Genomic DNA, 15,401 nt, shown 5'->3' on the forward strand with positions numbered 1-15,401 from the left:
TTCTGTTTAAAGCAAGTGTTATGGGGAAAATTTTATACATTCTTACTTGTTTTGCCTTTCCTTAGGCAGCACTTTATCAGTGGATATAAATTTTATTTAAAAATTCTTTGGCTCAGCCCAGCAACTCTTCTTAGGAGATAAAATGTGGTGAAATGACACACTTATTTAACTGCATTCAATAATGTTGCAGAGCAAGAAATAATCTGTAATGTTTCCAATTGGCAATAAGGAAAGATTCTGAGTGAGCCGTACATAAATACTAGATTTTGGACTGCAGAATACTCTGGTTAACGTTCATAAACTTATCAAAACATGAATGGAATCTGGAATCATTCCTGCTGTCACACAGACAGTACATTTTCATGATGTTAACACCTTACTAGGATGCCATTTTAGTGCTGACTCAGAGGGAATTGCATCACTAGCTGCATCACAGGCCGTGTGTAGTAGCAGGGAGCAAGGTGTGGTAGGAGCACATCTGTAGGTCACAGCAGCTGCTGCTTACTGCTTTAGTTCAAACTCCACTTACTGTGGTCAGGAGGGGAAGGATTACTTTAGAATAAGTCTCATCTGACCTGACTGAGTGCTGCTGCTGCATGTGGGCCTTGAGGAGGTCTGAAGTAAACTGTCCAGGAACCCCAACTTCCTGAAAACTGGGCAGCCCAGTGGGGTTTATCAGCTGTGTTCTGTGACATGTAGGTGATTTCATCCCAAATGGATGACTCCACCAAATGGGAATGACTCCACCAGTCATCATGTAAAACCTCACAGATGGAAGTTGGGCTTATTTGCACCTGGGGAGGGTTTTGCACTGGGGAAGTAGATGCTCGAACTGTCTCCCTCCGATGGGTTTGGTCACTGGCTGACCAAAAGCACCAGGAAAGGGAGAGGATCTACAGTAGCTAGTTTTCATAAGTCCAGTGGAAATACCAAGTTTTCCTGTGTGTTTTTTGTCTGAGGAAATAGACAGATGCATTAACTTCCCTAATGTCAACACTCTTGAAACTTTTCCCCTGGTCATCCAAAAGTCCAGAGCCTGGAAATGTTTGAACTGGCAGAAGTGAACCGACTTCAAGTTTTTAAAGAACCAGCAGCTGCCTTTTTAAGAAGCTGTCTACCAGTGGTGAAAGCTTGGTCAGCTTGCACCTCTGCCAAAACAAGCCAGCAGCCCTTCAACAGCCCTGACTCTCTGTCCTAGTGCTCTGAGCAATACCCTGGAGAAGTGTATGTGATTGAACCAAAAATCATATCTATGCCTTTAACCAGGAAACATTAATTTCTGCAGATACTTTTAGACCTAAAGAAAATATCTAAATAATTATAAGAAATGTCATGCACAGATTTCTTGTTTCCCTCCTAGAGTGCTCAGGAGCACAGGTCTGGAGCTGTTCTGCAGGCGATATAAATTACTTTCATGGCTTGTAGCAGTACATAAAATATTTGTAGTTAGGGAGGGAAATAAAATTTAAAGGCTTTGTAGAAAACTCGAGCTGACAGAGTATATGCTTTTATTAGTCAGTTGCATAGACTCTGAACACAATTGGAAAATAAAAGAAAATGGTTTTTAATTTCCATTTGTTTCTGGACCTACTATTGTGTTAACGTTGGGAAAATTTTAGTATAGGAACTTATGAGAGAATAAGTTATAATGAATAATTTATATGAGAAACTTCTTTTTCCTATTTCTCGCTTGTTTGTGAACAGGTGATATTTTCTCAGAAATGTATTTATAATTTAAAATAACTCAGTGGACATTTTTGTCATATTTTATTGTAGAAATGTTGAACATTATCATTGTACTGCTCTGAATTTATATTTGAAGCCTCTTCTTTCTATATTACCTAATATTCCTCATTTTTGATAGTTCAGTGGGGTATATTTATGGAAATCATCTGCATAAAGAACACAAACGTCTACAAGACAAACTCAAAAAATGTAATGAACTGTTCAGGAGCTTTTTTTTTCCTACTCAAATTTAATAATGATGAAAGCATCTCTGAAACACATTGTAGCTTCTGGGAAAGATGTAGAAATGCATTCTCAATTTAGATCTTGGACAAAGTGACTACTTATGGAAATTTTTTGTTGAAACACAAAGTGTTTTCAGATTCTGGTTTATATGGTTCATTGGTGCATTATACAGTTCAGCTTATTTAACAAGGAGCATAGTCATCTATGTTGTATTTCTCTGTTCATCCTTTTTCATTTACGTTTTGTTATTCTATTAAAATTTCTAAAAGGAGATTAAACTTACCACAGTCAGAAAAAACAATGTCAAAGCCTTGAATGGACTTCACCTGTGTTTGAATTTCACTGTCCTTCCACATACATTTAGTCTGAGGTTTTATTTTTTTTAAATGGAAAAAGAGGGAGAGAACCAAGAAAAAAACCCCCCACACTCATCTGTGAACAGAGAAACTCAAACTTTTGCGGGTTCATTAATCAAGATTATTACATAGATTCTTAATTATGCAGGACAATATAGCAGGCAAGGTGTAATCCTGAACGGCTTTGTCTTGCAAGGTATAGTCTTGGTGTAAGGTCAATCTGTTAATGACAAAATGCACATGCTCAGGTGGAGCTACAAAGTGTAGTCCCTTATTGATAGGTGGCTTATGTTATTGGGGTCTTTCATTTCCTCAAAGCCTTGTCAAACAGTGGGCACAACAAAGCTTCCTAACACTAGAATCCTTCTAGGATGCCTTGAAGTTATATTCGAGGCTTGACTGGGAACAGATACTGAGTAAGGGAGAGCTGACTTGCAGTGAGTAGGAATAGGACAAGGCAATATTTAATCTTTCAGAAAGCTGTGCATAAGCCTTTCTGTGCTGTTGCATAAAATATGACTGAAAAATGTGTTATGCACAGATTCTTTGTGGGGACAAAAGAGATCTCCTTGCTACTCACATTAGTGATGGCTGATATGGTATGTACTTCAGCACTTCATAGGCGCATATTTAAATTGCATATTTAAATTGAGGCCAGGTATCTTTTCTGCATATCCCACATCTTGATCTGTGCTGACCTTTCTGTTAATTGTATTTAAACAAGTATGACTTCTGAAATAGTTGAAAAGTCTTTCTAAAGGCTTCTCTGGAAAATCCAGTGTTACTGGATGATACTTGAAAAAAAAAAACTGGTCAATGAGGGTCAAGGGAAAATTATAGCTAGAGTATCATTTTAAGGTCTTCTTCTATTAAATGCATTGGAAAATTCAAATCAGGAAAATCAAGTGAAAATAAATTCTTACACTGAGTAGTCAGTTTCCTTTCTTTAACAGAAAGGGCTGAAAAAAATCTATGTACAGTTTTATTACATAACATGTAATATTTAAGTTAGTTTCAAGGTGCCTTTTCAGTGCACAACTTTATGCAGAGTTCAAGTCATAGCATGCCCTTCATTTACAGAAATGAAGAATCTTTCCTTATTGTGGCACTAGAAAAAATTATTTTAATAAAAATTCTGCAGATTAATTCATCCTTTACCAGCTAGGCAGTGAAAAACTCTGAACATTGAATTTAATTTACAGGTGCAAAACTAGTTACAGGCTGGTTTGGTACCACTCTTATAGGAGATTTGGGAAGATATTAGCGTTTATAATCACTCTGTAGTTCTTACAATTATATATTACTTTCATCATTTTCTTTGTCCTGTACTCTGGTAACTGGGTAATTGAACCAGTAGAATGAGAATGAGTAGAATGGGAATAATTACTTATACATTGGCCATCTCAACTAGTGCCTCTTTGTACCTCTTTTCTCACAGAAATGGTCAAGAAATTTAGAAATACTGAGATTTTGGTTAAACAGTAATTAAAATATAACCAAGAAAATTATTTTTTTGGAATTACAATTAAGGCTTTGAAACTAGTGAAGGTAGAGTACCTGAATATACCACTTCAGGTTTTATAAGACCCTTTCTATTCAGTCATGTATAAATATATGTGTTCATTTGGGGAGGAGAGAAAATGAAGAGCAGTCATCATCTAAATATTAATATTCTGATGCTGTCCATTACAGATCTGTTGCAGAAGCCACAGAGGTTGATCTCAACATGAGAGTTGGATTGCATACAGGCAGGGTGCTTTGTGGGGTCCTGGGTCTCCGAAAATGGCAATATGATGTCTGGTCAAATGATGTGACGTTAGCTAATGTTATGGAAGCTGGAGGACTGCCTGGGTAAGTCTGAAAAAGAACTGTAGCAAAAAAATTAGAAAACTGTATGGGTGAAGAATTTCTTTCCTTTTTTGAGGCATTTGCACTGTAATTTCTATTGATGAAAACAATTGTGTTTGGCAAGAGCAATCAATGTATTATGTGATTTATCCCCTGTAATTTTCCAAATGATATTTTTGTAATAGGTTAGATTAGAAACAAAACATTTTCAAACAAAATCATTTTTAAAAGTTGTTGAATACAAAAAGTAGGAATGAGACAAGATTAGGAAAGTAAGAATATTAGACTTTGATCATTTCATGTTACAAAAGTGAAACCCTGTGGCTGTTCCAGGATTTTTTTACCCTTAGACATTTCTAAACTTTGAGGGGAGAGAGGGGATGCCTTGCTCCTTTTACATGGCAAGATTTTCAACACTAGCTGTGTGCTATAGAAAAGATATACCTGTTTATGAACTCAGATAATTATGACATTTTCAAATGATACAGGAGCACATAAACCTGCAACCAACCCATGGGGCATTCCTGGAACTTTAAGTACTCATTGCACAACCTTGGACACAATTTAAATGCACACAGTGAACATTTGCAAAGGTGCACGGGTGTTCTGTGTGTAGCTCACATTTGGACTAGGACCTTCCATCTTCTTTCTGATTTTTATGAGATCTCAATTTCTGTACAGAAGGACAAAGGAACTAATTAAATTTTTGTAGTAATGATGAGTGGATTTCTATGTACTGCATACATCTGCTTTAGATAATTTTGGGAGTATATTTTATGTGCTCATTATCCTAAAATTACCTCATGGAAAAAAATCTGAACACATTTTTATTAGAGGAAAGCAGTAAAATCTTTTCAGATATCTTCTCTGAATTTCAAATATAAGGGGTCTCTCAGAAGAAAATGTGAAAATTTTTTCAGGATAGGAAAACTCAGAAATAATATTAAAGATAGGCGTGTTTCCAAAACAAAGTGAATCAGAAAGCTGCCTACAAAATAGTGGATGAATGATATGAGTCAGAGATGTGAAGTGAAAAAGAAAAAGAAGTTTCTGCTTTATAAACAAGAGAGGTTTGGAGTGGGATGTCACAGGTTTCAAACAGCAGGATATTTTCCCAAGCAGCTGTTGAGGTAAAAACTGAAGAAAGCCACACAAAGTAGAAGATGATGTGGAGACATTCACTTTCTACATATCAGCCAATCTGCAAGTGTTTGGATAATCAACAGTTATCTTTCTGTTCACTTTGCTCAAGTTTAGAAAATGCATGTAATAGAATTTTTTCTATGTTCAATTTAGCTAAAAGTACAAAAAAACACTTTTTTTTCTTTTTATTTTTACATCAAACCTGTAGTCTCGCATGTAAATTGTCCTATTGACCTCTTTATGAACTTTTGTACAGGAGTGTATTTCAGTAGCAAGTAGCTCAAAATGTATCTTGGTTTTAAACAATGATGTCTAATTTTTTCTCTCCAGGAAAGTTCACATTACAAAGACCACCTTAGAGTGCCTAAATGGGGACTACGAGGTAGAACCAGGATATGGTCATGAAAGGAATAGTTTCTTGAAGAAGCATAATATTGAAACTTATTTCATTGTGCCATCCCATCGTAGGAAGGTAAGCTTATTCAGTGATACATGTTCATAATTTAAAAACTGTTCTGTGCTATTCTGAAAGCAGAGACAGTGCTAGATTGGTTTTGTTTTGCTTTTTTTTTTTTTATGAGAGCTCTTCAAACACTCTTGAAGGCCCAGCAGTGCAATGGTAACATTCTGTCTCAGCATGTGATGAGGTGGTGACAGTGGTTTTCCAGCAAGTGCAGCTATAGTCACACCTTTCCTCCTCAACCAATTACTGAGACCAGCCTTTTGTTCTGAAAAACAAAAGCCTTCTGTACTGAAAAATGTTTCTTGTGACCTCAGCAGGAGTCTTGAAAGCCCATAACTATTGTTTAAACATATTCAATTTGGTAAGCCTTTTCTACATCAGATGAGGCTTATCTTTGAAGTTATCTAGCATAACATGCTTAACAGGCCAAGACAAACTTTATTGCTTTTTATCTCCGACAGAGAATTTGGGATACAGATTTTTGCACCCTTAGCTTCTGCAACTCTGTGCAAATAAGTTTAATTCAGGGATTTTAACCTTCAGGGGAAAATTAATACCCAATTCTGAAAGTATTGGTCAGGTTTTAAAGTGATGTCTTTATACACACTAGGTTTTTAAGCTGTAAAAATTCCATATTTTAGCCATCAAGTGTCTGAGAAACACGTAGCCACATAGAAACAGGTCATCTTGAATTTCACACATGCAGTCAGTTTTTTGGTTTTAATTTGATGACTCTGTGAGTTTTTATGGCAATCTTGGGAGTCCAGTCACCAGGGTAATTTGATTCTGGGATTGAAAATCCTGTTGTTTTATTCTGGAAAGGCTCCTGCAAGAGTGATTTTATGTGCTTCCTCTAAAGCATCTTCTTATTAGAGAGATGGAATTTTCTCATCCACTGTGAAAATCATGCAATTTCACCTTTTGTTCCTCTGGTATATATGATTAAATTCAGTTTTAGATAATATGAAAGAAAACAGGTGAAAAAAAAACCGAGTGGGTTAAATTCTGTTTTGACAGTCAGTAAGAGTGGTTTTTGGTGGGTTTCTTAAAATCAGGACTAGCATTTTTTTAGGAAATCAGTATTTCCTAAATTCATCAATCCCAGTAAGGATGAAAATGCAAGGAAGTTTATTTAATGTAGGTGTGTTGCTTATTGCTGCTAGAATGTTTGTCTTGGTTTCCACTCCTTCAGCATTATGTACAATCTAATTTTTACATTATAATGTATCAGGTTTCACTTCATATTGAGGAAATAAATAGAGAAATTTCAGGAAATTGTTCCATAAGTTGGTACAAAAAGACAAGCAGAGACAAAAGGGAAATATTTTGACTTTTACACAGAGAAACTGTGTTATGTCAATTCTGCTATAAAAACCAGTGACTGAGGAACAGAAGCTTGACAATCGCATATGGAAGGAAGCCAGGTCAATGCATGCTCAATGTGCAAGAGTGAGAGTGTACTGCTGTGAGAGCACACATTTCTTTGTCTTTGCAAGATTGCTGAGAAACTACTGGTGACTGCTGAGAAAGGACTGCTCAGTTTGTCATCAGCTACATAAACCCAAATGCCACCTTACCCATGGGTGTCACTGATGAGTCTGGAAATGGCAGATGCTGCTCTACAGCTTGACTAACAGTAGCTCCCCAGCACGCATCAGTGGCGTGTCAACCAAGAAAGAAACACTTCATGAATTTTGCTGGTGTTGCCTGGCTTCCCCGCTGGGCTCTCAGGTCAATCAGCATGCCACTTTGCTGTTTGTCACAGTCCATCGCAGCCGTCCCCAGCCTTCGTATGCTTGCATACTGATCGCTGACCACAAGCTACATAATAGCATATTTGCCTTCTCAGTAAACACCTGCTGGTCCCTCCTAGCCCAATTCATTCATTGCCTCTTCAGAGACATAAAAATAGAAGGTTACCCATGAAGCACTGACAAGACAGAGCTTTACCTGGTGAATTCAGGTAAATCTTCTGGTTTAATGGTGCACTCCTTCCTCTTGAACCTCAGCAGCTGAAATGCAGTTTTTATTCTTTATATATCATCACTGACAGCAACATGAGCTGACTCAGGCAGGTATGATACCAAGTGGAATGAAAATCAGTGTTACGAGCAACAGATGATCAAGAATACGTTGAATTTGAAACAAAAATAAGACCACTTGGAATTGTGTTAAAAATTATTTGTTTAGAAGACACATGCCCCACTTTCTTCTATATTTGGTCTGACAGGAAAATTTTTCATCACTGTCACTCTAGCCAAGAATGATAATAACAGTGACTCATTCATGTACCAGTTACATTGTAAATATGAAGAAATTATAAATTATTCCCATTTTTTAAATCTTCTGTTAAATCAGCTAACCTTTGTGATCTGCTTTCTGGTTTAATGTGAGAACACCTCTACGCAGCCACTGAAGGAATACATTTATTTTTGCTTTGTTACAGTTTTTGTTTTGGTAGAGAATATATTAGTCGATAATTATCCATTAATCTATGCAGTCAACAGCTTATTGTGCACCTGGAGACCAGTGAAAAGTGTGTCCCACAGAGGCCAATATTGTTCAGCATCCTTGTCTATGACACAGACAGTGCACCCCCAGCAAGTTTGCTGATGACACCAAGCTGTGTAGTACAGTCAACATGCTGGAAGGAAGGGATGCCATCTATAGGGATGGCACCTGGACATGCCTGAGAGGTGGGGCTGTGTGAACATCATGAAGCTCAATAAAAAGACAGTGACAGCTGGGTCAGGGCAATCTTAGGTACACCTACAGGTTGGATAGAGAACTGAATGAGAATACCCTATGGATAAGAACTTGGGAGTGATGGTTGATGAAAATCCAACGTGAGCTAGCAGTTTGCACTCACAGCCCAGAAAGACAACAGTGTGCTGGGCTGCCTCAAGAGGAGAGTAGCTAGCAGGCTGAAGGAGATGATTCTGCCTCTCTGCTCTGTAAGACCCCACCTGGAGTACTGTGTACAATTTTGGTACCCCCACCATAAGCACAAGGAACTATTGGAACAAGTCCAAAGGAGGACCATAAAGTTGACAAGAGGACTAGAGCACCTCCCCTACAAAGACAGGTTGAGAAAATTGAGGCTCTTCAGCCTGGGGAAGAGAAGGTTGTGTGGAGACCTCACAGCAATTTCCAGTATCTGAAGGGGGCCTACAGGGAAGCCAGAGGGAGACTTGCACAGGAGCTGTAGTGATAGGACAAGGAGTAATGGCTTCCAACTGAGAGTTGGTTAGGTTAGGTTAGTTAGAAAGAAATTCTTTACTGTGAGGGTGGAACAGGAACCTGGAACAGGTTGCTCAGAGAATCTGTGGATGCCCCAACCCTGAGAGCGTACAAGGCCAGGTTGGATGGGGCTTTACAAACCTGGTCTAGTGGAAGGAGTTTGGAACTAGATGATCTTTATGGTCCCTTGCAACCCAAACCATTTTATAGTTCCATTACTATTATTATTATTATGTAATATTTATGCATAACTGACTGGATTACATTCAGCTCCTAAACACACTTAAATAATTAATCTGATTTCCAAAGACAATTTTTTTAATTAAAATAATTTTTTTGCTGACTGTCATAAATTAAAAAACTTATGCAAATGTGCTTTTTTAATACAATGTGTTCCCTAACACATACCCTGATGAAGTTACTAGTTTTTTAAAAGCCATCACATTTCTCTTAAATAAAGTTGGATTATATCTTCTTGATATTTGATATTGATATTAATACTTACAGTCATGTGACCAAAATACTGCCCTGAGAGAAAATTTTAAAATTTTGATTTATGTAAGTAGAGACAAGTCTGACCATACTGATTCATGACCAACGAATGTCTTGGCCTTTTACAGGAGATTTGATCCAGATAGAAAAACAGGTATATTTCTGCTTAATATATAAAATTTAATGTATTAAATATTCACGAGATTCATACTCCATGCTTTAGGAACATGATCATTCTCTTAGTTTCAAAAAATTCTAACTTTGTGAAGTACAGTAAATATTACTTTATATGGATTTTATTTCAAGGAAAAAAAAAATCTAGGCCATATCTCTTAATCTCAGAACCCCTTAAAAGAACTTTATTGCTCTTCTTAGACCAGCTAAATAACTTTTTCTACTAATTATTTTTTGGTAACCCACCTGACTTATCCAGTTACAACTTTCAAATTGCTTGCCCAAAATTTCATTTATTTTAATTTAACTCTTTTTTAATAGAGTGTATTTGGTTTTCATCAGAATCCTTTGTTCTTTCATTGTCAGCACTGACATTAGTCAAAGTATCTTTGCCTCAGTTTTTCTACTGGCTTAGCTGACTCCCAGAAGCACTGCAGAGGTAGGGGCCTTGCCTGGACTGTCTGCTACATTTTGTTGGTTGCTCTGGAAAGTCTGACTCTCCTGAAGTATAACAGCTCTAAGGCTTGTGTCCAACCTCAGTGATATCTAAGTGGTTTTTAACTTGGCCTCACTTCCTCGTATTTATTACAGCAATTCACTCTGTGGTGGCACCTCTCTAGTTTTTCAGCTGAGAAAACAGCCCAGCACAGCCAATTAACTAAAATTCCTAAAGGTACTTCTACAGATAGCCAAGCAGTGATGAGAAGTGCTCAGCTTTTCATGATGGGAAAGATTTCTCAAAATGAGTTAGATTTTGCCTTTACAGAAGTTGGCCTGCCATCACTGTTACCCATTGCCAGCTTTAAGGGCACCTGCCCTGTGTTGTAACTTTGCTGGTTCCAGAGACAAAGCAAAGACAAATAGTGCTGTGTACCATTAACAGCAGTAGAGCTGTGCCCAGGAATGGAGGTCATAGGGTGCAAAATTCATAGGGAAGCACTATTGATGCAACTTACAAATTTTTTCGGTATATTCATAGTGTCTCTTGAGGTGTCTCAGTCCACCTCAAACATAATCAATAATTGCCTTCCAATGGATTGCAAATCACCATCTGTAAAATTTCTTCTAATGTGCTGGTTGAGTTACTCACCAATGAGGTGTTCAAATATATCAGTTATCATTTATTTGTGGCTGTGTAAATCACAAGCTATCTGCAGGTACTATTTGAATAGCATGGAAAGATGCACAGTCATGAAAAATCCATGAAAGTGAGTAGGTATCTGTCCTTTGGAAACTAGCTGTTTCTCTGAAGAGACTGACATTTCTCTTTCCTACCTTACCATGTACATACAAAGCCGTGCCAAGCAGTCTCAGAAAATTCTTTCTGTGGCTTGGATAGCCCTTCTTTCTTGTCTGAAGTCTCTAAGCAATACTATGACCATTCTGAAAATCCAGGTAAATCCAAGTGTTTTTTCCTGAATCCTTATTTAGTTATCCAGCCAGAGGGAAGTGGATGCTGGTTAGAGGTATGGTGCTCTGTGTCCTAACAGGTTTACTGTGTTGAATCATGCTTTAAATGTTCCAACGCAGATGGCTAAATCCACAGTTTTATTTGTGCCCAAAAACATTCCTAGAAAACAAAAACAAAAGCAAAAACAAAAAAACAGAAACAAAAACAAAAACCAAGAGGACCAAGTAGTTTATTTCAAAAGAGAATTTAAAGCAATATTTGAGGAAGAGGAAACTACTATTTTCAGTCTTTTGAATTTCAGGAAAAAGCTGAAAGATTGATGACTCTTAATAAGCAAATGCAGCTTAGGAGCATCCTTTGTAAAATTTTATTTAAAATGTAAAAACTCTTGAAATGTCAGAATTATCTAGAGCAATTATCTACATTACACATCTGTGGCATAATTTATTGTCAACTGCAGATGGATTTCCAGCTCAAAAGGTTGATCACAATTTTTCTGACTCATGATCAACCAGGGAGTTCAGCAACTTGAGGTTCACACAGAATCACACAGAATCAGCTAGGCTAGAAAAGACCTCTGAGATCATCAAGTCCAACCTATGACCACCATCTCAACTACACCATGGCACTGAGTGCTACATCCAGCCTTAAACACCTCCAGGGAGGGTAATCCCACCACTTCTCTGGGCACCCCACTTCAATGCTCAGTCACCCTTTCTGTATTTGTTCTAACTTGCATGCCACAGCTGCAAGGAAAGTGGCAAAGGCTGTCACATCACTTTAATAGTAGTTTCATCTAGCATAAACTGATGAGATTTTAAATATCCATCATAGCAGTCCTATTACTATGGAGTAACAGGAAAAGAAACAAAATTTTAATCACTCTTCTTGAAAAGGCACTGTTTTTGTCTTGGAGTACATCCTTCTTTACTGATAACTGATATAGTTTTGTTGCCTGGAGCAGATTATTTGCCTTCTATATTATAATAAATTACTAGCTTCTGTATCTTTCCATCACCAGCCAACAGGTTTTGTCTGCTTATGTCTTCCCTGTAGCTGATTCAATTCTTTTCCCCCCAGCATGGAGTGAACATTACGCAATATAGCAGAGAGAAAACAACATAGATTCATGTTGACTTTTTTGCTTTGTATAGATGAAATACTTAGTAACTATGTGTGCTTGTCTTTTCATTTTATTGTTAATTTACTGTTAGCAACTGGAATGTTTCACAAGTAGAAGTGCTTTGGGGGTGCTTTCTATCATGCCTTAATAGTACTCTAATTGAACTTTTAACAGTGAAATAATTTTATGCCTATAATCCATATATTACTAGGAGGTTTTAGTAGAAATTTTTTTGATTTTGTCTGACCTGATTAAAAGAAGAAAAAGAAGGCTACAGAAGGAAGTAATTGAGTGATACCATAGGTCTGAAATTGCTGCACCTAATCTTTTTAATTTATTATTTCCATTCAAAATGAAGTATTTGTGGGAAATTTCTTTCTCTGTAAAATTAATTTGATTTAATCATTCTGGTTATGTCTGGGGGAACATACAACACTGTTCTCATATTGGCTTCTTTTTCCAATCATGTAAAATTTGTGTTTTCCACAGAGCACTTATGACTCAGTAAATCCACCTGTATGCCTAACAGACCCCTAAGATTTTTTTGGTGTCTGACTTTTCTAAAAACATTCTGTTTACTTTGTTTCAAGGAAGTTTTCATAATTCTTGTAAGTTGTGAATTTTCCAGACAAATAGATCCTGGTGATATTTTTGCTTAGGTGACTGTGTGCTTACCAGCCCTTATGGAGTGCTAGAGCTCTGGCTCTTAAACTGTAAGTAGTGGCAAAAAAAGACAGCTTCCCATTTAATGCAGGGGATGTAAAAACTTTACCCACTATTCACAAAAAATGCTTTCCTTTATTAGCACATTGGAAGCAAAAATGTATTTGACAAAATTCTTCTAATTTGAAATGCCACACATTAGACATCTGAGCCCATGTCTGGGCACACACTGAGGATTTCTTCCTTCAAACTGACAGCTACCTGCAGCTGCCACTGCTACCATGACTTTGAGAGTCCAGGGGAGGTCTTTCCACTCAACAGGTCACAGCTTCTTCCAAGGAATTTGACTAGAGATCTGAATGCATAATTCAGGTGTTTCAGATTTTAACACCCTAGATATACCTTAGCAGACGCAATTTAACAGATGGGCACACAGCCTTTTAGTGGAAGCTCTAGCTTGTATCTGGGCTGTTGTGTGCCTTTGCATTGCCCAGGTTGTTGGAATATACTAACCCAGACACTGGAAATAAATTGCTGGTGTTACTACCCAGCGAACACAAACAGAAGAACGATGTCTGTGTTGCAGAGTGTGTTGCTCTACATCCTTAGGATTGCTCCTGCAGCAGCTAAGAAGCTGCTAGTGCATCATCATCATTGTGAAAGCCTGCAATTTGGGCTGTCACTGATAGAATTAGTTGTGTGTTCTAATATCATTCTCTCATTTTCTTCCTCCATAAATGTGGAAACTGTACAAGGAAAGATGTAGGGCACTGGTATAAGATTTTTCTCTGTTGTTGGTCTCCTAGACATTGGTTTAGTCTTTACAACTGTTAAAAACTTTTTCTACATCTGTGTCAAGAAATTAGTCACACTACTCTGAATTTTAGAGTCTTCTGCCTTAGTCTGACAGAAGTTGTATTTTTTGGTAAAACTCTAGTATATTTTTCTATTGGATAGCTGAGGTGTGATAAGTAAAATGTATCACAAGGGCAGTAGAAAAGGATAGAAAAACAAATATCTGACAATGTTAACTGTAAGAAGAAAAAAAAAAAGAAGTAAAAATTCCCTCATCTACCTTACGACAAAATGTCTTGAAGATAGTCATGGAGCAAATACTACCACCAAGAGACATGGTCCTGCCTGCCTGAAGACAGAAAACACAGACAGACATAGTGCTACAGAATTTATGGTTTCTGTAAATGTGTTTTAAATTACATTAGTATCTTATTTTCCTTGCTACTTTATGCACTGAAGCGGAATATAGTCAGGGAAATAACAGTCTGTTGACATTTCTGAGAATCTCAGATGAGCAACAGTTAAATACTTATCAGAATATTACATGACATTCAAACACTGGGGTGTTTTCCCAGGATTTGAATCAGTGCTTGTTTGTTTTCTGCATTCACAAAGCTGTACATAGTCCTGGATGCTTCCTGAAATTATGAGCTAAATGAAAAGTGAACAGAATTAGAGATGATGCCAAAGGTCAAAAAGACATGAGAAAGTAAAATGCATTGGAAAAATCAACTGGAATGGGAATGCTGCAGTCCAGTTTTCCTGTAATGCTAGCCTGGAACAAAATCATAGGGAATAACTGAGTGAAAGACACTGGTGTTGAGTTTTTCATTTGGAGAGGGTTTTAAAGTCTGTTTTAGTAGACTGTTTTGCATTTCCTGATTTTATCATAGACTGAGAGCAGTAGTTGGGATTACTTAAATATTTCACTGAGTTTACTGTGTCAAAAGTATTGTTCTGCTGTACAAGCAAGAATAAAAAAGGGATAAAAGGGATATGATTTGTGAGATGAAGGTGAGAGATAATTCCTTTTTTTATTTTTGATTTTGTGTATATATAGTAGTAGAATGAAAAATCCTCAGTCCTAGTACAGAATCTACATGTCCTGAAACCACTAGCTTAAAAAAAAAACCTAAAACAAACCAACTAAAAACACCCTTAACCAATCAACCAGAATAATAAATAAAATTATATGGATCTGCTGAGTGCTGAGTGTGCCCAGCTTGTGTGTATGCAGTGAATTCTTCAACCATGAAGAACAGTAGCTACACAGTAGGTGTGTTCACAAATATTCATAGCATTGCATGTTAGCTGAATTTGGATGGGGCCTTTGGAGGTCAAGAGGTTGACCTTGCTCAAAGCAGGGCTGGCTTTGCAGTTAGATCCACCTTTGAGTAAGTGCTGAGTGTTGCCTTGACTGGCAGCCTCTGGAGGCATGATCATCCTCACAGCTAAACTTCTTCGTATCAAATAGGAATTTCCCTTGATATTCATTGCCTCTTGTGTTTTTTTCTGAGTACTATTCAGGGTTATTCTAGCTCTCTCTTCTCTGTATCTACTATTTAAGTGGTTAAAGACAGCAAGTGGATCCCTCATGAGCCTTCTTCCAGCTAAATGAACTAAATTCCCTCAGGTTCTTCTTGTATGACATACACTTGAGGACCCCACTTGTTTTGGTGAACCTTTGCTAACCTCATTCCAGTTTGTCATTGTTTTTCTTTG

General features: G+C 37.3%; 1 protein-coding gene across 1 annotated transcript in view; it reads left to right on the top strand.

Moving 5' to 3' along the window:
- The window catches only part of ADCY1 (adenylate cyclase 1), a 141,474-nt gene that overhangs the window by 89,757 nt on the left and 36,316 nt on the right, over positions 1-15,401 (top strand). Inside the window, exons 6-7 of the mRNA XM_086843586.1 lie at positions 4,020-4,178; positions 5,649-5,790. Of these exons, the coding sequence (XP_086699712.1) occupies positions 4,020-4,178; positions 5,649-5,790 (301 nt within the window). The remainder of the gene's footprint in view (positions 1-4,019; positions 4,179-5,648; positions 5,791-15,401) is intronic.

Source organism: Cyanistes caeruleus, chromosome 1 (genome assembly GCF_971803275.1).
Source record: "Cyanistes caeruleus chromosome 1, bCyaCae1.hap1.1, whole genome shotgun sequence".
NCBI lineage: Eukaryota > Metazoa > Chordata > Aves > Passeriformes > Paridae > Cyanistes > Cyanistes caeruleus.